This window comes from Gymnoscopelus braueri, assembly GCF_963280865.1.
Source record: "Gymnoscopelus braueri genome assembly, chromosome: 9".
NCBI lineage: Eukaryota > Metazoa > Chordata > Actinopteri > Myctophiformes > Myctophidae > Gymnoscopelus > Gymnoscopelus braueri.
In genome coordinates, this window is record NC_137610.1 from 22,402,997 (window position 1) to 22,426,489 (window position 23,493).

Consider the following 23,493-nt stretch of genomic DNA (forward strand, 5'->3'; position numbering starts at 1 on the left):
AACGCGGCGCGAAACGAGAAGCGCCGCGTTTCGAGCTGGTAGATCTGCTACTTTTGCTACATTTGAATTTGAATCCTGAAAAGTAACAGTTTTGGACATATGAGGTTTCCACCCGACAGAGGCGATACAAGGATTACACCTGTAGTTTTCTAAGTGTGTGTGGGGGGGGGGGCAATTGGAAAGGAGAGGACAATGAAAAATATATTTTTTTTAAATAACAAAAATAGCTGATCTACAGGACAAGCTGAACTTGTTTTTGCTTTTATTTATTTTTTAAAGACATTTTAGAATATGAGGGGCCCACAGCCACATCATACCACATCATACCAATTGCAAAAGTAGCAGATCGACAAGCTCAGAACGCATCGCTTCGCGCTGCATTTTGAGCTTACAGATCTGATACTTTTGATACTTTTGTGTGACGCTGTAGTATGATCAAGTAGGGCGTAAATTTACAAGAAAACACAAAAAGTTAAAATAATTATGGAGATAAGAGGTTTCTGCCCGACTGCAGCGATAGGTAATGTTCTGGACACTCTATCTTATATTGTGTAAACTACACAATTATTGTGTAGTCTACGCGGAAATACCGCTGTACACATGTGTTAACAAACATTACAAACAGCGCAGGACCCCGCCTTAATGTCTGGCGACACAGCCCCTTCATGACAGTGTGTGCGTAACAATACGGCAACATCAAAGAAAAGCCTCCCCAGAGTCTGGACTGAGTCCAGAGAGACGTTGGTCAGAGTGACGTCTCCTCATTGTTTACACACTGCTAGTGTCAGCCTGTCCACTTCATTTGCTTCCCAGTGGTGGAAAGCAACCGAGTACATTTACACAAGTACTGCACTGCAGTTTAGAGGTACTTTATTACCTTATTACTTTATTTGAGGATGTCCCTTTTCCAATTCTATGTATGTATGTCGAGTCTGTTACATCTCAGAGGCAAATATTGTACTTTCTATTCCGCTACAATTATTTGAAAACTTTTTGTTACAAGTTACTTATATTATTATTATTAATATTATTATTATTATTATATATTTTTTATAAAACATACATTTAAGTAAGTACATGTATGTATTGTATCTATTTGAGTCTACTTAGTCTGTTCAAAAGATCTTGACAAATTTTGAAAATGTTTTGGGGAAACACCTTGTGAAATGGGACATTCTGTATAATGTGTGCTTTTACTTTTGGCACTTTAAGTATCGTCTCTGTCGGGCGGAAACCTCACATGTCCAAAACTGTTACTTTTCACTGTGACGCTGTAGTACAGTGTAGTAAGTAGGGTATTCATTTACGAACAAACACAACAAGTTATAGAATAACGGAGAAAGGAAGTTTCCGCCCCAACAGCGACGATATTTCAATGCCAATACATAAATTATTTCTGCATTACGATATCTGACTACTTCTCCTGCCACTGGTGTTTTCACTCACATGCGTCTCTGCTTCAGTAACTTCCCCTATCTCTACCCCCCCCCCCCGGCCCCCCCTTTCAGATGGAGTGTATGTCCAGTATATAATGTGGTGTCTCCTGTGAAGAAATAGCCCAGTGGGGCCTCCTCTCCACCTCCTCTCCTCCTCTCTGCTCCTCGCTGCGTATTGATCTGTGCTGTCCAGGGCCATGGCAGACACTTGGAGCCCCCCGTGATTGATCTCTCCGCTGAGACATGGATCTCTGGCGGCCGCGTCTCCCTCCCTGCCTCCCTCCCTCCCTCTGGACGTCTCTCCTTTCTCCTCCCCCTCCTCCTCCTTCCTCCCTCGCCACTGTCCGTCATGCCTCCCCCATTCCTCGTCGTGTCTAGCTCCTACTGTACTACTACCCTTCTTCCTCCTCCTCCTCCTCCTCATATCCGCCTCCTTTTGCAGGTGATAGAAAGGTAGTTTGTTATACGTTCATTAACCCATTCAATTCGGGAACGCATCTACAAATGTCTACTAAGTCCTAACAAGTTTCTGAAAAACTTATGTTGCTATATCTAGTGGTTCTCAAACTTTTTCATGTCAAAGACCCCCAAAATGATATGTATTTGGCCGCGGACCCCCCATCTCAAAACATTTTTTCCAATGACCCCCACCAGAAGCAAAGATTTGAGTTACAAACGTTCGCTTTAAAAATATAAATATTCAAAGATTTTCACACATTTTCACAATTTGTCAAAAAATAGCAGATCTACAAGCTCATAGCGCGGCACAGGCTGCTATTTTTGAATAGCCAAAAGTATAAAATGAAAAAATTACACAGATGCGTTCCCGGATTGAATGGGTTAAAAAACTAACTGGAAGCCGGGATTTGACCCCATCTTGTTTTCTTTCTCATCAGGTTGACCCTGACCACATCAGCAACCCTGATGAAGGTTGTGCAGCTGCAACGCATATAGGTGCATTCTGTTTCATTCTCGCCATGCAGTATCCAATTAAATTTTCCACAAGAGTGCCTTGGTCTTTTCCCTTTTTTTCACCATTTAACTTCTATCTTTTTCCCCCCATCTTGTTTTTGTTGGGATTTGTTTTGTGGTAGTTTTTTGAATGAACGGATAACACACATACTTTTCTGTCCAGGATCTCAGAGGTCTACTATGACATCATTACTACTGTATGACATCAGGACATTCCATATTTGGGCAATGATTAATAATAATAATAATAAACTTTATTTGTATGTCACCTTTTAAGAGCAGAGTCACAAAGTGCTTAACAGAAGAAATCGAAATCAGTTCAGTCTACTCTAGGTGCATCATGACCGAAACTGAATTGGTCAGCACCGAGAGACTAAACGTCATAAAAATATACCACAATGGCATTAAATTGCGTGACACCATCGTGTCATACAGTATATACCCTCACAGGAGAGCGTGCACTGGGGCTGAACAATCATTATCGTTATTGATTATGTTCGGCATAACTATTGAGGTATGAAATTGTGTCCATACAGTACAGTGCAGCCACAACGTGCACAGGCACGTGCAACCTCCTCCAGTAGCACCTCCTAGTAGACTACGTTCTCCCTGCAGGGTAAACCGTGTCAGTGTCTGTACTGTACTGTAGTCTGTATACTGTAGTGTGAAACGTCTCGTTTGATGGACCATATGTTAACCCATTAAGACCTAAAAATGTTTTCTAAATCCTAACAGTTTTTTGAAAAAAATCTCAAAATATTTTTGTTCCGGCCTGGGCCGCTGGCGTAGCGGTCCAGGCACCTATAGGCTCAGTGTAGCCTGACGGCGTGTCGTGGGTTCAAGTCCCGATCCCGACGGCCTTTGCTGCATGTCACTCCCCATCTCTCTCTCCCCACTTCCTGTCAGCCTGCTGGCATAAAAGCCAAAAAATATATTAAAAAAATATATATATATATATATATATTTTGTTCCAGGGACCCCCCAGAAGAAGCAAAGATTTGACAGTTACAAAAGTCGCTTAAAAAGATATAAACTCAAAGATTTGCGAGAATTTTCACGATTTTACAAAAATAGCAGATCTGCAAGCTCATAGCGCGGCACTCGGTGCCACACTATGAGCTTGTATATCTGCTATTTTTGAATAGCCCAAAAGAAACCTAATAATTACACAGATGCGTTCCCGGTCATAATGGCTTAATTTACTATTTCCATCCCCTTCACTTCCCATCACAGCTCCACCGATCAGCTGCCCTCCCTCCCTCCCTGGCTGGCTGGCTGGCTCAGCCTCCTTCTCCCCGTAAACCACTGTCAAGGCCATGGAAACAGAAAAGAACAGTGGTGTGGGTGGGAGGGAGGCGGGCGGTGGGTGGGTGGGGTGGTCATATTTATAGCCCTGGAAGCAATTGGAGGTTAACAATGAGCCCCCGGCTGGCTGCCGAGGGGTTTATGTGGCGTTGTAAAAACCGGCCACCGTGATTAAAATCTCTGTCAAACGATGGAAGACAATGGTGGATCACACACACACGGCCTCTGTCATCAACGCTGTACCACCTGCCAACACCCCCACCCCACCTTCTTCTTCTCTTCTCTCCTCTCTACCAGTTGTGGAAAGTAACTATAACCAATTTGCTATTTCTACTTAACCCATTAAATCCGGTAATGCATCTCTGTCATTTTAGATTTCTTTGGCTATTCAAAAATAGCAGATATAGAATTAGATTGTAGATCTGCTATTTTTTTAGGGGGGGGGGGGCTGGAACAAAACATTTTTAGATGGGGGTGCGCGGCCAAATACATATCTAAATCCTAACAGTATGTTGCTATATCAGTGGTGCTCCAACTTTTCCATGACAAGGACCCCCAAAATGTATGTATTTTGGCCGCGGACCCCCATTTCAAAATATGTTGTTCCAGCGGCTGTAGTATGGTGAATTAGGGTGTTAATTTACGGAAAAAACTATGGAGATACAGTAGGAGGTTTCTGCCCGATATTACGAGTATTTCTTCCACCACTGTCCTCTACACTCCTCCTCCTCACGTCGACTCCCCTCCCTCCGTTTTCTCACCCCATTTCATCTCCTTGACTTTGTTTACTGGGCCTTTACCTCCCAATGCCTTATTAGTGTGTACACCTGATGATGTCCTGACCTTGGTTTATTATTTGTGTGTGTGTGTGTGTGTGTGTGTGTGTGTGTGTGTGTGTGTGTGTGTGTGTGTGTGTGTGTGTGTGTGTGTGTGTGTGTGTGTGTGTGTGTGTGTGTGTGTGTGTGTGTGTGTGTGTGTACATGCATGTGAGTGAGGACAGGCAGCTATGACTGACAAAAGTAATTTTCACTTTTTTATTGTCCAATTTCTCTTCCTCATCTATCTATCTATCTATCTATCTATCTATCTATCTATCCAGTATCTATCAATCTACTTACCTACCTACCTATCCATCCATCCATCCATTCATCAGTACTGTACTGTATATAGCTATCTATTGGTTTCTGAATATAAATGTATCAGCAGCTCTGTGATGCAGTGATGCAGGTTTGAGGTTCATGTGTTTTTCTTCTTTTTTCCGGAAATACATTGAGGGCAGAGCCCTCATTTTCAATGATGCCGAGATTACAAAAGGCATAACACAACAGTGTAACAGGAGCAGGATAAAACAAGTTATATATTGTGAAAACAAGCAAAGAACAGAGTATGAAGAAAATAACAAAAAAACAACAAGATCAGTGAGCAAGTTTCTAAATTGCCCCAGTGAGATCGTGGAGTACATTTTTAAAGTGCATCGCAATTCATTCCAGGTAAAGGGAGCGCTCGAACCGAAGGCTGTTTCACCTAGCTCTGTGTTGGCCATGGGGACCTACAGTACTGTATAATGGTATGTATTCCTGAGAACGTCTCAACGTCATGTGAATGATGGTGATTTATTTAACAGAGCTTTATAAATGTAGGTGTACCAATGATGGTCTCGTCTCATGCAGAGAGAGAGGGCCGACCAACTTTAGTGTATAAAGTGCAATGGTGGGTATTATATGGGTCACCTGTGATGAACCTTAGAGCAGAGTGGTAGATGGCATCTAGTTACGTTGTTTTATCTGCTTGTCACCTGTTGTTGTGTGTTTGTCCTGCGGCCTGCTGTCTCTTACTGAGAACCACCCTCCTCTCCTCTTGTCCTCCTCTCCTCTCCTCTCCTCTCCTCATCCCTACCCTCCCCTCTCCTCCTCCCAAGCCCCCAGAGCCACGGTAGAACAGTGAAGCGGCCTGGTGGTCAAACCTGATATATTATCCCTCTAGATATATTATAATGGTTCTCTATGGTTCCTCCTCATCAGGTATATGAGATGAAGGGAGGGGTCCAGTGGGAGCCATCTGCCTACTGACAGCACCGTGTCCACAGCACATCAATATTCATAACACACACACACACACACACACACACACACACACACACACACACACACACACACACACACACACACACACACACACACACACACACTAAACACAATGACAAGAGTGCACACAAAACACACACAGCACACACACACACACACACAGTGCTACAGCAGTGACGTTTTAATTGCCAAAAAAGCAGGTGGTTTAAAGAGATATTTCTGTCCTCTTCATGATAAGGGATGTTGGGACCTCACAGAGCCTTAACAAACAACTGAAGCTGGAACTCAGCTGATATGAAGGCACACAGCGACAGGTGCACAGGGGAAGATGAATACGGGTGAGTTAATCGAAAAACATGCTTCTCGATTATTCGATTAATTTAAAAAGTAATCGGGAGAACAATGGCTAAGAAAAGAATCGATAGTTGCAAGGACCAAGCTCCTATGAAGAGCTCCTCTCCCCTCCACTACCCTCGCCGCTCAAAATGAAGCAGAAATGTTTTTAAATTGTTATTCATTTATTTGTTTGTTTATTTTTGCCAATAATGCAGGGGTCTTATACAGGGGGTCTGGGGCCCCTAGGGGGTCCTCAGAGTTACTACGTGGGGGGTCTCAAATCTTTGTGTGATAGGACCTTTTTCATTTATTTACGTTAACAATTTGAACCGTAGCATCCCTACATTCTGAATGGAACATTAGCCAAAAATAGCAGATCTACAAGCTCACAACGCGACGTGTTGTGAGTTTGAAGATCGGCTAATTTCGGCACAGAGGTTTGGTGTCGAGAGAAAAAGAGCAGACCAAGTAGAGAGCCTACGGTCAAGTACTGAGAGTTTTAAATGTCTGAAAATAGAAAATACACAAAATACACTGATGACAGTGTTGTCAAACAAGTCCATGAAGCTATCCATGAAATCTATGAAAAGGTTTTATCTGCAACACAATCTTATACAATATATAGTGGGGGGTCCCTGCTTCATCTCTCTATCAGCTAAGGGGTCCTTGACGTGAAAAACGTTGAAGACCCCTGTTATATTTACATGCTCTCCCTCTCTCCACATACATGTGCTGATGACCTATAACCCTATAATGCTCCAGATATAAAACATGCCATGCAGAGCATGACCTTTGGCAGTGACATTTCCTCAGAATCTCATTGCCTCATAACCTCATATTGACAGAAGCTGCCAATTATGTTGCTTTGGAATTACTGAGCGTGACTCAACCAAAGACATACTGTATATCCACGCGCACACACGCCCACGCGCGCACACACACACTAACACAAAGTTAGAACATGGAGATAAGAAGTTTCTGCCTGACGGCAACGATATAGAACAACAGACACACATTCACACACAACGCCGGTCAAACTAGGTGGGAAAAAGAAGCAAGGCAAATGGCTGTGTGAATAATAGATGAAGAGCAGTTGTACAGCTGAGCAGGAAAGTCTTCAGGCTAAACCACGCTGGTGCTCACAGCCTCACACACACACACACACACACACACACACACACACACACACACACACACACACACACACACACACACACACACACACACACACACACACACACACACACACACACACACACACACACACACACACACACACACACACACAGTGTGCGCTACAAATAAGCCTGCCTTACAGATAACCCCCGTAAATGGAACACAGTCTTAGACGGTGTCGGCCATAAATCCAAATAACTACCCCCAAGCAATGAGCCAATTCCATCATCTGCATTATAATCGCCGTGATTTAGGACTTGTTTACCGTCCAAGTGTGCAAACAGTCCACATAAGTGATCATCATTTCAAGTTAACCCATTAAGACCGGGAACGCATCTGTTGTGTCATTTTCAGATTTCTTGGGCTATTCAAAAACAGCAGATCTACAAGCTCATAGCGCGGCACCGAGTGCCGCGCTATGAGCTTGTAGATCTGCTATTTTTGAAAAAATCATGACATTTTTTGCAGTATTTAAAGCGAATACAATATTTTGAGTTGGGGGTCCGCGGCCAAATACATAAAATGTAGGGTGGTCCTTGACATGAAAAAAGTTTGAGAACCACTATATAGCAACATAAGTTTTTTCAAAAACCTGTTAGGATTTAGAAGATATTTGTAGAATCCCCAGAAGCAAAGATTTGAGTTACAAATGTTTGCTTTTGTAAAAAATATATATATTCAAAGATTTGCAAAAAAAAAAAGATTTTTCAAAAATAGCAGATCTACAAGCTTGTATATCTGCTGTTTTTGAATAAGCCAAAGAAATCTAAAAATGACACAAGATTCTTTCCGGTCTAAATGGGTTAATGTCGTCCATCACCGGTCGGTGGCGAACCGGCAACAAATGACAAAAGCGAGGCTATTAAAACCCGTGAAGGACTGTGGCCATAAACTCCGGACATTTTTTTAATTACTCGAGCGACTGAAACGAAACGGTCGGCCGTGGGAGTGGAGGAGAGTTTAAGCTGAGGCAGCGTCATCCAGAGGCAGTGGTGGTGGGAGAAGTATACTCGGATGTTTTAAAACTTAAAAATAGCAATACCACACTGTAGAATTACTCTGTTACAAGTAACAGCGCTGTATTAAAAGTTTTACTTGAGTAAAAGTAGTAAGTACAAAAGCATTGGCATCAATACTTATACTCAATATAAAGTACCAGAAGGCCACGACCCCCCCAAAATAATCATATTTGAACGAGCTTGTAGATCTGCTATTTTTGATTAGCCAATTCTTTTTTAAATCTTGAAATGTGTGCAAATCTTTGAATATATAATATTATTTAAAGCAAACATTTGTAAAATATTTAGTTCCAGGGACCTCCAGAAGCAAAGATTTGAGTTACAAATGTTCGCTTTAAAAATATATATATTCGAAGATTTGCACAAATGTTCACGATTTTTCAAAAATAGCCAAAGTATAAAATATGACTAAAATCGAAAATGACAGAGATGCGTTCCCGGATTAAATGGGTTAAATGCTCTCTCTCTCTCTCTCTCGGCCAGGCCAGAGCTCTTATAGCGCACGTCAGCGACCACTCAGCGATATAATACCACATCCATTTGGAGTCTTAACTTTGGGGGGGGGGGGGGGGTTTCAGTAGTTCCACTCGCTTGGGTTCTGTACGCTGTGGATGCTCAGACGTCAAACGGCATTGCTGAGGGAAACACTATTATGAGCTGCCATGCATGGTGCTCTGTGGAAAATAAACTGCTGTCAGAGAGAGCAGAGGGGTTACCAAACGGTTTTCCATGCCAAGGACCCCTACATAGCCAACCCCCCCACCCACCCCATTGCAAAATGGCTGATGAAATAGTGAACTACAAGCTCACACACTGAGCGAAATACGCACGACGAGTTTCCAGTCGATCAGGGTTTCTCAAGAAGTGAAGCTCAGGGCCGGTGGAGGGCTGATCGCCGCTCTAGGCGAGATTCCTTTGATGCGCCCCCGCACGCGTGCGAAGCGAGCGCGCGAAATTTTTCGCGGTTCTGGGAGGATTATGATACTTTTTTTTGTGTCTTTGGTTACTTTATTTCGGTTTTAGGGTTAGGTTTAGGTTAGGGTTGTGTTATTTAATTCTGATTTTACCGATTTATTATCATAATTTTTTTTTTCCCCGACTTTTTTTGCCGCCTCTCCAAACTGCCGCTCTAGGCGGCCGCCTAGGTCGCCTTAATGGACACGCCGGCCCTGAATGTACTGTATGTGGTCTAGTGTACTCATGTAATTTCCCCATCTCTTTTGTACACATACTAGAGGTTCGGCCCTCCCGTCTAGTAGCCTGGCCCGCACATCGGAGACAGAGACAGTAGAGAGACATTTCTTTTTTTTTTATGTTGATGAATTGAATACATAGGACCACAATGGAAACAAGTCCCCAGGACTTTTTTTGTGTTATCCTTTTAGCCTTAATGTCTTACTGTACCACGTTTACAATTTTGACTAATAAAGTATTCAATAAATCTATCAATCAATCAATACAGTGTACTGTCAGTGTGTATTGTGTAGTATACAGTGTACTGTCAGTGGTTCAGTCAGTATACTCATTCATGCTGTCTATTGATATACTGCAGATTCATGTATTTCATGATTACAAAGTCTGACACACACTGTAATAAAGTTTACTGGCCCACATCAATAGCTGACAGTTGATGAAAAACGGAGGGAAAAAAAGCATATCGCCCTGCACCTATACCAATAATTTGTTGTTTATACGTGCGTCAATGCCACTTCAGAATATCAGTTGGGAAAACTTCTAGATGATGTAGCAGAGTTGAACTTAGATGTTTATGGCCTGGCTCCAAATGAAAGTGCTTGCTTGACTTCTTTACGGTTATAAACCTTGCTCATGACAGCCGCGTTTAATGGGAAAATAAAGCTCAAGCATCTAGGGAAATACACCAATGTAAAGAAAAAGCTAGGGCTGGGAGATACAGTATATATGACTTCAAATCAATATCACGATTATTTGAAACTTTTGCCTCGATTACGATGAATTAACGATGAATTAATTAACAATATGTATGTTAAAAATAGCAGATTTCGAAGCTTGCAGACTGACATATCGCCTACGTAGGATGGTTAAACAGATTTTGATGCTATAATAGCTAATTTAGCTGGAGACCCCCTGGAACCCCCTCCCACAAGGACCCCTGGGGCCGATTACACATTTAAGTTGACGATTAATTGTCACAAATAATTGCGATTAACGATTTCATTGTGTTTTGGGCATTGAACATTGGAACATGACTAAAGCAATCATTTCTGTTTGCCTTTATAGGCTTCGTAAGCAAAAAGTGCACAGGTCAGATATGACAAATAACTTATAACAAATAATTAGGCCAACTGACATATTTAATAATTTTATACTTTTCAAGAAATAGTGGAAATAGCTGATCTACAAGCTTACACTGCACAGTGTAATACCCCACTCGGGTATAGGACCACTACTGGTTGACGAGCGGTATTGCACGAAGCTCAAATGGTAATATCTCCAAACATATGGGCGATGCAGGATTAAAATCCTGTGTGGGACATGATACATTTTATGGATTGAAGCTTTAACTCTACACGCCCCTACACTCACTTTTCTCTTTTTAAAGAAACCTTTCTGAAAACTTTGAATAGATTTTCTATATTTGAGGAGCGTGACTGGAGAGAAGAAAACATCTTCCTTTATTTATACTGCAGGGTCACCAGGCTAAAACTGTAGGTGTTTTACAATGAGACGAACCACAAAAAAGTGGATTTTTCTTTTCACGTTGCCTGAGAAACTACCGTGGCACCGCAATGCCTCTTAACCCGTATCTCAGTGCTTGTCAAACTCGTTCACGTCAAGGACCCCCAAATTGAAATGTATTTGACCGCAGACCTCCATCTGAAAATGTTTTGAGCCAGGGACACCCAGAAGAGAAGATTTATGTAAAAAAAACAAATGCAAAATTATTCAAACGAATGCAAAATTATTCAAAATTATACACTTTCAGAACCACAGCTGCATCTCAATGTGTGGTCTGGGGGACCGCCTGTAAGGGGTCCTTGATTGGGCTCCAGGGGGGTCCCCAGCTAAATGATTACTGAAAGTTGGGAACCAAAATTGAACCTTATGGGTCCATTTGGTTCCATTCGTACACTCAAACTGAGGATTTTACAATAAAAACTTTACTCTTAACTCATTCACTGCCAGGCTTATTACAAGCTTGTTGATCCCTGTGCCACAGGCAGGAAAAATTGAAAAATGTAATTTTTTTCTCCGTTTAAATTTTAACATTGAAGTGGATGGAGCATTAACTTTTTGAAAATCGTTTTCTCCTAGTTCCTTTGAGATAAAAAAATAAGAAAAAAGAAAAAAAATAGGTGACGTCAAAAGACGTCATTGGCACTAATGGCACACTGAAAACGTCCGTCAAAAGACGTCATTGGCACTCAATGTACAATCTATAACTTCTGTTGAACTTCGGTTCTTGGCTGTCCATATATGACGTATGAAGATCTTAACCTGCCATTTTCCACATTAAGACGACAGCTGCACTGGTTGCAGTTCATTTTTAAATGTATTCATTTCAATTATCCACAGTATCTCAAACAGTATATGGTTCCTTTCACTTCTAAACATCAACTGAGACACTGTGCACACAGGCTAGGTTTTCTCTGATGTTCCAAGAGTATCTAAATCAGTTGCCAAAAAAATCCTTTAGGCTTAAAGCTCCTTCTGACTGGAACAATCTACCTGTTCATATTCGGTCAATACATCTTTTCCATTGTTTAAAACTGCTGTTGATGTTGTTTGATGTTGTCTGTTTTTTTTGGTCTAAATGTATGTATTATGTATTCTGTAATATGTGGACCCCCTTGAAAACTAGATGGTTCATCTGCAGTGGTTATTCCCAATAAATAATTTAAACAACATTGTACTTTTTTGTTTTGTTTTAATCAAATGGGGGTCCGTAGCCAAACTGGGGGGGCTCTTGAAATGAAAGAGGTTCATTGCACTAATCTCTTTACTCTGTACTCAGAGAAGTCACGTTAATCTCTTTCCCCCCCCCCCCCCCCTCCGTTTGGCACAGGCAGTAGGAGTGAGTGCTAATCAGAGGGTACACAGGGACCAGAGTGTTTGCTAATAATTAACTCATTCACTGCCAGGCTTATTTCAGCTTGTTGATCCATATGCCAAAGGCATTATGGATCAAACGGAGAAAAAAAATTCTCCGTTTATATTTTAACATTGAAGTGGATGGAGAATTAACTTTTTGAAAATCGTTTTCTCCTAGTTCCTTTGAGATTAAAAAGAAAAAAAAATAACCAAAAAAAAAGAGACGTTTTTAAGAGACGTCAAAAGACGTCATTGGCACTAATGGCGCACTGAAAACGGCCGTCAAAAGACGTCATTGGCACTATATGAGTTAAGATGTGGACTGTGATTGCTGGAGCGTGGTGGGTTCCTCCACACCCACACACACACACACACACACACACAGCTATGAGCAGTATACTTCACTGTGGTCTTCATTAGACAGGCGTAGGAGGTACGGCTGGGCAATTCACCCATATCGAAACCAATATTTTGAATCAATAACTGGCTTATGATGACAGAATAATTGAGAAGCAAGTTCATTTTTGTTCTCATAATATCAAGTTCTTATCATTTTTGTTCTTATAATATCAAGTTCTTATCATTTTTGTTCTTATAATATCAAGTTCTTATCATTTTTATTCTTATATCAAGTTCTTATCATTTTTGTTCTTATAGCATCAACAAATCTACATGAAATAATTCTAATAGATGTTTTTGATTAGTCTGATTAAAACCCTCACCTTTTGTTGTACAATGGTGGCACATTTTATAGTCAGATCTACAGATCTGCTTTTCTTTTTATAAATAGGCAAAGGTTTTGTAATAATGGTGATATTGACTGAAGCCATATCAGCCAGCTCTAGAACAGAGAGTTTGATAATAATCAACCACAGCATCCATATTGTGGTTGATTCTTTCTGCAAAGAACTAAAGCTTTTCCCCACAATAACACAGAAAATACAGAAAAGACACAGAACTAATTATAGTACAGAGCCTTGAGGGACTCCGGTTAACCACACTACACTTACTTCACTCCAACCCACGTAGGAGTCCAAGAAGTGAGAGGAGTCGTAGAGTAGAGGGGACGCAGCGTAAACACAGTAACGTTCGGTGGGTTATTGCTACTTCTTTTGTTTGTTTCTTTTCCTATTGTGTTTCTTTTATAATAATGTGCCTAGTATTCTTTTCTGACAGGGATGACACACAGAGAGGAATGATCGAATGCTCGCCTGCCCGGAGCGGGGCGAGCGGAATCCATCTCTCCCACAGGTGTGTGTGTGTGAGTGTGTGAGTGTGTGAGTCTGTGTGTGTGTGTGTGTGTGTATGTGTGGGTGGAAATTGCCGTCCTAAAATGGCCTTCCTCACAAGTACAGTAATACGTGTGTGTGTGTGTGTGTGTGTGTGTGTGTGTGTGTGTGTGTGTGTGTGTGTGTGTGTGTGTGTGTGTGTGTGTGACATACAATCTGTCCAGAGAGAGAGAGAAGCCAGAACTCACCGCCATATCGTCCTCCCTGCTGTCACTAGTGTCCTCGTTCTTGTGGTGTCCAGCTGAAGAGCGAGTGTCCCTCTTACGGCTGGCATCTGTCCCCTCCGTCTGCCTCTCTCCATCTGAACACAGGATGACACAACGTGCCGTTAGCCTCTAGCGTTAGCATCACTATCCCCAGCGCTGTCGTCTTCCCCCGCTAATACCGCTATCATTGTTCATCATCATCGTCGTCGTCAACATCATTGTCATCAACGTCATCATCACTGGTTCACTGGTTCTCAAAGTGGGGTCCGGGGACCCCCAGGGGTCCTTGAGGGGGTTCCAAGGAGTCCCCTGGTAAATGTGTTAATATAGCATCAAAACCACTTTAACCCTATATACAGTACAGCCGCTATTTGACATTTGCCGATCTACAATCTCAAAGCGTGTCACAATGTGAGCTTGTAGATCTGCAATTTTCAAAAAAACATTTTTAACAAAAATATATTATATGGGGGTCCCTGGCACAAAATATGTTCAGATGGGGGTCTGCAGCTAAACACATTGTTAACCACTGCACTGGTTAACATTGTTGTCAAATCACAGAAAGTGTTGGAGAGAAAGAGAACAGGTTATATGGTCCAGTGGGGATTGTAAGAACATTTTTACACTTGTAAACCTACAATGTGACAACAAAGAAGTTGAAGTTTGAGTGAGTGGGTAAACTCTCTGCAATAGTCCCAGTCCAGGACCAGGGAGGAACAAAACAAACACACACACACACACACACACACACACACACACACACACACAGTGTAGTAAAGTAAGAGAAACAGAGAGAGAGAGAGACAGAGCGAGAGACAGGATGGGACATAAGGGGCAGTTTATCTGCAGAGGAGTGGAGCCGTTAGGAGGCTGTCGTGCCACAGATGGATTATGGGAGTTTTGTGGTGCGATGATGACAGTTGTCTCGGCCTGGGAGAGAACGACCAGAATTTAAACCCGCTCATTAAGAATGTGTGTGCGTGTGTGTGGGTGTGTGAGAGTGTGTGTTACACAACATACTGTGTGGTCATAGTAGTCCATAGTCAGGTCCCTCTGACGCAAGAAACTCACACTGTTACATGTTTTAACCCTTTTTACCCTAACCCTGTAGCCAAAACTAGCCGATGTACAAGCTCATAATGCGTCGCCGCGTAGTGAGTTTATATATGCTATTTTTGGTGCAAGACACTGCCGTGCAACCAAGTATGAATCACGCATATTTCTAACCCCCACATCCTCAACCTAACCTCTAAATGCCAAATCCTAACCCCAACCTGAATATTTTCCTAATTGTAAAGCCAATCTACAAATCATTTTAACCATAAAGCAACCATTTATTTAGCGAGGACCTGGAAAGTTGTCCTCACTGTCACGGGAAAGTGACAGTTTGTAGCATTACATGATTTTTACCTGTATTCATTCAATGTAGAAATAACACAGACTTCAGGGGTTCAAACTTTGTTTATTTAAACACTGTTTATTGGAACCGATGTGAAATGTTGTTTGTCACCTGGTCTTTCCTCTGCAGTACTGGCACCCTCTGAATGTGACTTGGAACTGCCAAAACAGAACAGGGCTAGTCCATTTGGTTTAAGAAGGGGTGGAACGTGCCAAGTACTGTAGAGGAGAAGGGGTGTTTGTATATGTGTTTAACAGCGTTCTTGTTGTTAAGGTCCTTTTTGATTATATTGGCGCCTAGATGTGATTCATTTGTGTTGTACAACATTTATTTAAAAGTTAGATTATTCCTGTGGTAGGGGAATGTCTGTGAAAGCTAATTGATAGCTAATTGGAGTCTGTACTTGTGGTAGGATCCACTCCCTATATAAAGGAGGCTGCAAACAACAGACATTTAGTAGTGCTTGCCTGGGCAGGCAAAGCATTAACAGCCTGGAAACAGAGCTGTCAAGGCCCTTAGTTAAGGGATAGCCTGATTGTGCTGTATGGTTTGTTGTCTTTAGTTGTGCTTTAGGTCTTTCAATTTCTTGCAAGTTATATTTACTTTTTATTTTGAGTTAAAAGGTCTTCACTGCTGCATTGGAGTGTTTCCTGGAGGTTGAGAAAAATAAAACACAAGAAATTGGTAATTCTTAACTTGTTTGTTTTTGGAGCCTTGGCCGCTTGGACAACCTTTACACTCACAATGTCTAATTCTCAAATTCGACTATACTTGTGGCGGACATTAGGCCCTCACAAGTACAGTAATACAAGTACACACACGCACGCACGCACGCACGCACGCACGCACGCACGCGCACACACAAAGTCAAGATCAATCAAATCAGAGTTGAATTAATACTGAGCATTTGTAATAGGCCCATCACAGTGATTAAATAATAATTGCTTGATTGCAATAATTTTGGATGACTGCTGTCATTTTGCATAATGGTCAGAATCATTTACATTCATCTGTATGAAAACAGCTGTATGAAACCAACAGAAATGACATATTTTTATCATTTATTTATTATAATCTTCCACACTCTCTATGACAGTGGTTCTCAAACGTTTTCATGTCAAGGACCCCCAAATTGATATGTATTTGGCCGCAGACCGCCCACCTGAAATGGTTTTGTGCCCCGGACCCCCAGAAGAGGAGATTTATGTGGGGAAAAAAAATAATTTCCATTTGACATTTTTCAAATATTTTCAAAAATAGCAGATCTACAAGCTCACAGCACGTCACTTGGTGCCGTGCAGCGAGATTGTACTGCACATCTGCTATTTTTGAATAGCCAACGTATAAATGGATAAAGTGGTTCAAATGATTGTGACGCTACATTAACTACTTTAGCTGGGGACCCCCTGGAACCCCCCGCAAGGACCCCTGAGGGTCCCCGGACCCCACTTTGAGAACCAATGCTTTATGACGTCATCATCTCCCTGTGCCCCCGCCTTCTGCCTGATGGCACATCATGAGTGGAGAGAATTAGCGCCAACCGACTGTTCATCCCAAAGTCTAATATTTGCAGAACGCATTGTACTAAGCATGTAACATGGATTTAAAGCCAGGCATGCAGTACTTTGGTTTTAAGCCAAATGGAAAAGGCATAAGTTGGAGGAAGCTTTTTGTCGGATTTGCCATAGTACTTCACATTGTTTAGTTTGATTACAACTTGCTTAATCCCAGTGGTGTAAGTACATTTACTCAAGTACTGTACTCAAAAGTACAATTTTGAGTTAATTGTACTTTACTTTTTCAATTTCCAATACTTACTTCTACTCCACTACATCTCGGATCCAAATATTGTACTTTTACTCCACTACAATTATTTGAAAACTTTAGTTTACTAGATAGTTTGTAGAATGTAAAAAAAAGCCAGAGGAGATGCTAAAATGACCCCAAACAAATGACCCCAAACAATATCCCTTTTAAGCGGTTGACCGTCTATCAAACTATGGAACTAAAATGTCACGACGGTGGTGACAGACAGTCCTCCTGTGTAAGGGGATATTCAGCCCTGCATGAGACGAGTGGCTGGTTATTTAGAGCTACGAGAAGAGAATGGATATGTGGATAGCCATCACGGTTTCAATATCCCTCCCGCAGGATATTCACATAAAAAGGAATCCATATCGTCACTGTCAGGCAGAAACCTTGTATCTCCATATTATTTTTTATTAACCCATTAAGACCTGGAACGCATCTGTGTCACTTTTTGATTTGAGCTAAAAAGCATATACTTTGGCTATTCAAAAATAGCAGATATACAAGCTCATAGCGCGGCACCGAGTGCCGCGTTATGAGCTTGTAGATCTGCTATTTTTGAAAAATCGTGAAAATGTGTGCAAATCTTTGAATATATATTGTTTTAAAGCAAAAAAAAATTACTAGAATATTTGCTTCTGGGGGTCCCTGGAACAAAATGTTTTGAGATGGGGGTCGGCGGCCAAATATGTATTATTTTGGGGGTCTTTGACATGAAAAAGTTTGAGCACCACTGATATAGAAACATACGTTTTTCAGAATACTGTTGACCTGATGGTCAAGATTCACTTTATCCCCTGAGCAAGCAGGCAGGCTCTATTAGCTCAATGGTAAAAATGTCAGCACCTGTGCAGGAAACCGGGTTCAAATCCAGGGTGTAGAGGAGGAAAGTTATACATTTCCTGAAAAGTAACGGTTTTGGACATAAAAGGTTTCCGCCCGACAGTGCCGATAAAAAGGAATCCATATCCTATTCACTGCAATCTCCTTTTATTTGTATTGGACTGCATTTGGGATCCCATTTAACCGTGGTGGTTCATGAAATGCAGAACATCGGCATGGCTGGGATGGGCTGTCATAAACGATGGCGCCTGAGCCATAGACTCTCTGTCATAAAAATTGGCGTGTGTGTGTGACTGTGTGTGTGGGGGTGTGTGTGTGTGTGTGTGTGCGCGAGCGCGCATGCAGGCGTGAACGTGTGTATCCCCCCAAATACATTCCGCTGTAACTGAGCCATTATAGCTTAGCTGCTCACAGTGTAAAATACAGAACATACAGGCTTGAGCATGCACACACACACACACACACACACACACACACACACACACACACACACACACACACACACACACACACACACACACACACACACACACACACACACACACAGAGCTGGGATTGTGATTAAAAGCAGTGCAGGAGAAAGGGCAGCTATAAAGTATAACGAGAGCTAATGGTTTTCCAATATGTCCCCTAAACAGTGTGAGAGTGGGTTGAATGAGAGGTTGGGTGGGGTAAGAGGGCTGGGGGGTGGGACTGGGTGGGGGTGTTTGAAGGGTGAGCGGAGGCAGTCAAGGAGACGATGAGAGAGAGAGAGAGCGAGAGAGAGGGATGGGTTCACAATGTGTCTGCTACACCTCATTAATGCAGGTAGAGAGAGGGAGAGAGAGGGAGAGAGAGAGAGAGAGAGAGAGAGAGAGAGAGAGAGAGAGAGGGAGAGGGAGAGGGAGAGGGAGAGGGAGAGGGAGAGGGAGAGGGAGAGAGAGAGAGAGAGAGAGAGAGAGAGAGAGATTTAAAAAAAAAAATTTGTATATCTCTGCTGTCTGGCAGCAACCAGCTAACTCCAAAATGTTCATTTTTCAGGAAATGACTAAAACAAAAAAAAGTGGAGTTAGGAGGTTTTGTTCATCATTGATAAGAACAGCTGAATGGACCTCCAAACGCTTCAGGTAGTACAGGGCCAAACGCCCAGACTCTGTGTCCTGTTTTTTCTTATGACCTGTTGTTTTCCGACACTCAAGTATCTGAGACATAATGACAGATATATTTCGCTGTGTTTTGGAAGACATCCTTGTCTCCCTTTCCCTCCATTACTTCTGCAGTGGAGCTAATTTCAACGGTGATAGACTTTCCCTTTGATCTGCTGAGAAGAATCATCTTGTGTCTGCTGAATAAAAAGAGAATGAGCAAATCAACACACACTCCGAATGCATTCCCTTTAAACCTGCAGGGCTTTGCTGCCTCTTACTGTGTGAGGGACTGACTGTCTTTTGATCTCAGTCAACACAACAACTTTCTCAAGCAAAGCGAAAAACTAAAACAAAACAAAATTAAGTCAAAGAAGCCAAGACAAAGTTGAGATATGTCTGAGCACATTCATACAGAGAATCCATCTCTCTGCGTCAAACTGAAACTCCAATGGGTGCAGACTTGTGAGAGCGAACAGAAAGCAGCTGTCTATTCAATATGGCCTCCAGCATGTTTCAAAGGTAAAGCACATCAAAGAGGAGAACGCCAAATTCTAGTCATGTTGGACTTGCCACTTCAACCCCCACTTTCAATTCAACACAAGTCTCAGTGTTCATTGGCAAATTAAACTCTTTTATGCTTAGCATGCAGAGAAGCACATGTTTAGGTGAAATGTTCTTGTGTTTGTGTGTATCCAGCATGCTACAGAATGTCAATTACGAAGACTTTTTTTTTGTTGCAGTTTTTATTCATGCCACAACATAGAATAGAATAGAAATAAAAAAAAGAAAGAAAGAAGAAAATTATGTGAGAATATCACAAGTAGTACATTTCAATTTAACAATCATAATGTATTCATACTTATTTAGTAAATGACATTCAGATTATGGTATTAGAAATACAATACAATTATAATTAAATGTATTCATAATACTGCATTTAGTGAAAAATTACAGTATACGGTGGATATTTTCCAGAAGTCAAAGAAGTTCTGCTGGTTCATTCAATGAACATAAGGCTGAGCCATCTAGAACAGGGCGTGTCTGTGTAGATGTGTGTATGTATGTATATATCTATCTATCTATGTATCTATGTATCTATTTAGTACTGTACATACGCATGTATGTCTGTTACCTCCAGAGTAGACTCAGATTAACTGCTTAAACTGCTACTTGAGGTCACAAAACAGAAAGTTCTTCTTCGCCACATGCACACAAGCAGCCAGAGAGTGCGGCTTCATCCACTGAACACTGTATTCTGATTTGTGTGGCTTCGTTCACAAACTGCACACATAACTTACAATGGATAGCTAGAGATTGGGCAGGGAGACCACACCGTTATTTCACATTGGTTGTTTCTCTTCTGTTTGAAGACACATTGTCATGCCCTACTCATCCAATTGTTCCACCTGGTCAGGTACCTTCAGTGTCCAATGCTGATGCCAAGAGATGCCCTTTCGCGTACCATTTCGTCGACTAAAACTATGACGAAAAATGTTCGTCGACTACCTTTTTTCACTGATGAAAAATAGAGGCTATGCGCGTGACATCATCGCACCCGGAAGTTATGTGGGAACGCCTACTGAGTGGCAAAAAAATACTTTCTGGCCTTGACAGCCCATACATCCAAACAGAAAAGTCCTATCTGATTGTATTAAACAACGTTAAACTCACCAACATTGCAGCTGTACGGAAAGCTTAAATTATCCTCTTTCTACTGCAAAGTTTTTGTTTAATAAAAATCCACCATAGACATGTTATGAGCTACTTTCTGTCAATGAATTCCATGCAGGTGATTATTTGTCTAAGTGTCAGAGTTTGAAGGCGCTCATTTTCAATAACGCAACGTCCTGCTTTCTCCTGCATTATGTGCAAATTAGAAACAGGTGGTATGAAGGACCATTGAGTGATTTCCATCAAGTGCTTCCAAACTCCAAGCTCCATGCTGCTCAATGTTTTGCCACTCAGTCTAGATGAGGGGGGCGTGTCCCGTGGAAAAGTGACACACATGCATACTCTCTATACAATTTCGTCAACTAAAAAAAACTAGACTAAAATGTTAGTGAGGGACGAGTGGAGAAGAGATCCAGTAGAACTAAAAGACAAGTCATTTTATGTTTGGTTGTGATCGGGTGTTGCGCTCTGAAAATAGCAGATCTACAAGCTCACAACGCATCGCAGCGATTGTGAGCTTGTAGATCTGCTATTTTCAGCATGTACTGTAAACAAGTGTAAAATCAGCCATTACGACGCCATCAAGGCCTGCCAGAATGTATTTTAGTCGACTAAATCAACTGTAGATTTAGTCGACTAGAATCTTATGATATTTAGTCGACTAAAACTAGACAAAAACTGAAACATTTCAGATGACAAAAATATCACTAAAACTAAATGTTAATTTTGCTGTCAAAATTAACACTGGTTGATAACGAAGGAATGATTATAACTGATTGCCACCCTACTGTCGGTATATCACTCAGACGGCGCTGAGCCGACAGCACGTGTGGAGTAAACGTTGAAGAGACAACGTGTACACAGTAAAGGCCTCAGTGTTCATTTATCCATTTGTAACTCTGTGGTTACATTTGTACAGTCGCAGAGTTAAAATAACACTCCAACACAACCAAGCTGACAAATTGGTATTCATGTGTGGTGTGAACAACATGAGCCCTCCCTCTGTCCCACCTCACGTGCGTGAGCTACACTATAGTCTTCTTCAAATATGAATGAGGATGCAGCCAAAAGAAAACAACATTTCCATATTCCATCTGGATACGGTGAGCAGCAGCAGCGGCGTGCATGAAGAAATCTCCCAGCGCATGCAGGCACCCGAAAGCTACCGCTGTTATCCCAAACATCCCCTCTACACCCCCGAAGGCTTCACAATTCAAAGAGCCACTGTATGAGCATCCTCAAACTGGGAATAACACGCGCTCCGAGATCCGGTTACATATCCCCGGTTTCCAGAGATAGAGCATCTTCTAGCAGGCATGCACGCACGCACACACACGCACGCACGTACGAGCACAAACATGCACACATTATTATTATTACTATACTTGTGAGGAAATCAACATTTATGGACAGCGTTTGGTCATTTTTAACCTTAAAGGCATTTGTTGCCGTTTTTGTTGCATTCCTAAGCCAATAATTTGTTGACCAACGGACCGGTAGGCAACGGTTCCGGTAGGAGACACAAAGGAAACGCTTTGTGTCTCTAAAAAACAAAAAAATATCTATGAAGTCTCCATGGGGTGACTAATTGATAGAAAAAAAGTCATTTTGGGGGTGAACTATCCCTTTAAGCCAAAAGTAAAAAATAACAGATCTACAAGCGCACAACGTGTGAGCTTATAGATCAGCTATTTTCGGTGCATGACACCGGCACACAAGTTAGTATAAATGAGGCATAACTCCAACCCTAACCTCTAACCCTAACGTCTAAATGCCTAATCTCTGCCTCAGTGCAACCCAAATCTTTCCCTCTTTAAACAACCATTTATCTTGTAAGGACCACGTAAATTGTCCTCACAATGTCTATTTCTCAAATTCTACTATAATTTTTGAGACATTTGTCCCTCACAACTATACTAATACAAGTACACGCACGCACGCACGCACGCACGCACGCACGCACGCACGCACACACACACACACACACACACACACACACACACACACACACACACACACACACACACACACACACACACACACACACACACACACACACACGCACATCATATGCTGATGGAGACGTACTCTCTTTCTTATTCTAGAGTGAGCCCCAATCCATTAGAGCATCCTTAATCCCATAGAGGATGGAAGGTTAATAGCATGGTGGACTACCATATGGATGCAAACACATGGATGCAAGGAGGCATCCACCGGTTGCCAAGAAGTGGATCAACCATGAAGAACAACTTCAAGGCAAACCTTGATGTGGAGAATTCACTCTCAGTTGCTTTTTTCTGTTCTTTAAGTGCTGACTTTTGAAGCTGGAATGTACTCCGTTTTGGCTGAAGTCGTGTTCTGAGTATAAGAGTTATTCATGATCGCAGAGCCATATAATATCCCTGTAGAACTATAGCAGGGCAACAGGGGGGGGGGGGGAGTTCGCTGTACTGAATGAGAATGAAAATGATAGAATAAGATATCTTGTGTCAGTGTACCAACAGTTTATAACAATCCCTGAAGTAGAGCTACAGAGAGAACTAAGAGCATGACTGAGTGTGTCTTTGTTTGTGTGGGCGCATTTACATTGTATGTCTGTGTGTCTGTGTGTGTGTGTGTGTGTGTGTGTGTGTGTGTGTGTGTGTGTGTGTGTGTGTGTGTGTGTGTGTGTGTGTGTGTGTGTGTGCACACGTGCGCTGTTAGCAGAATCTTCAGATAATTCATAAATAAACAATAATTATGTTCCTACA

At 41.8% G+C, this 23,493-nt stretch overlaps 1 protein-coding gene across 1 annotated transcript in view; it reads right to left on the reverse strand.

Annotated features, from left to right (window-relative positions):
• The window catches only part of b4galnt4a (beta-1,4-N-acetyl-galactosaminyl transferase 4a), a 350,679-nt gene that overhangs the window by 229,649 nt on the left and 97,537 nt on the right, over window positions 1-23,493 (reverse strand). Inside the window, exon 2 of the mRNA XM_080438341.1 lies at window positions 13,877-13,989. Coding sequence (XP_080294467.1) covers window positions 13,877-13,989 — 113 coding nt within the window. The remainder of the gene's footprint in view (window positions 1-13,876; window positions 13,990-23,493) is intronic.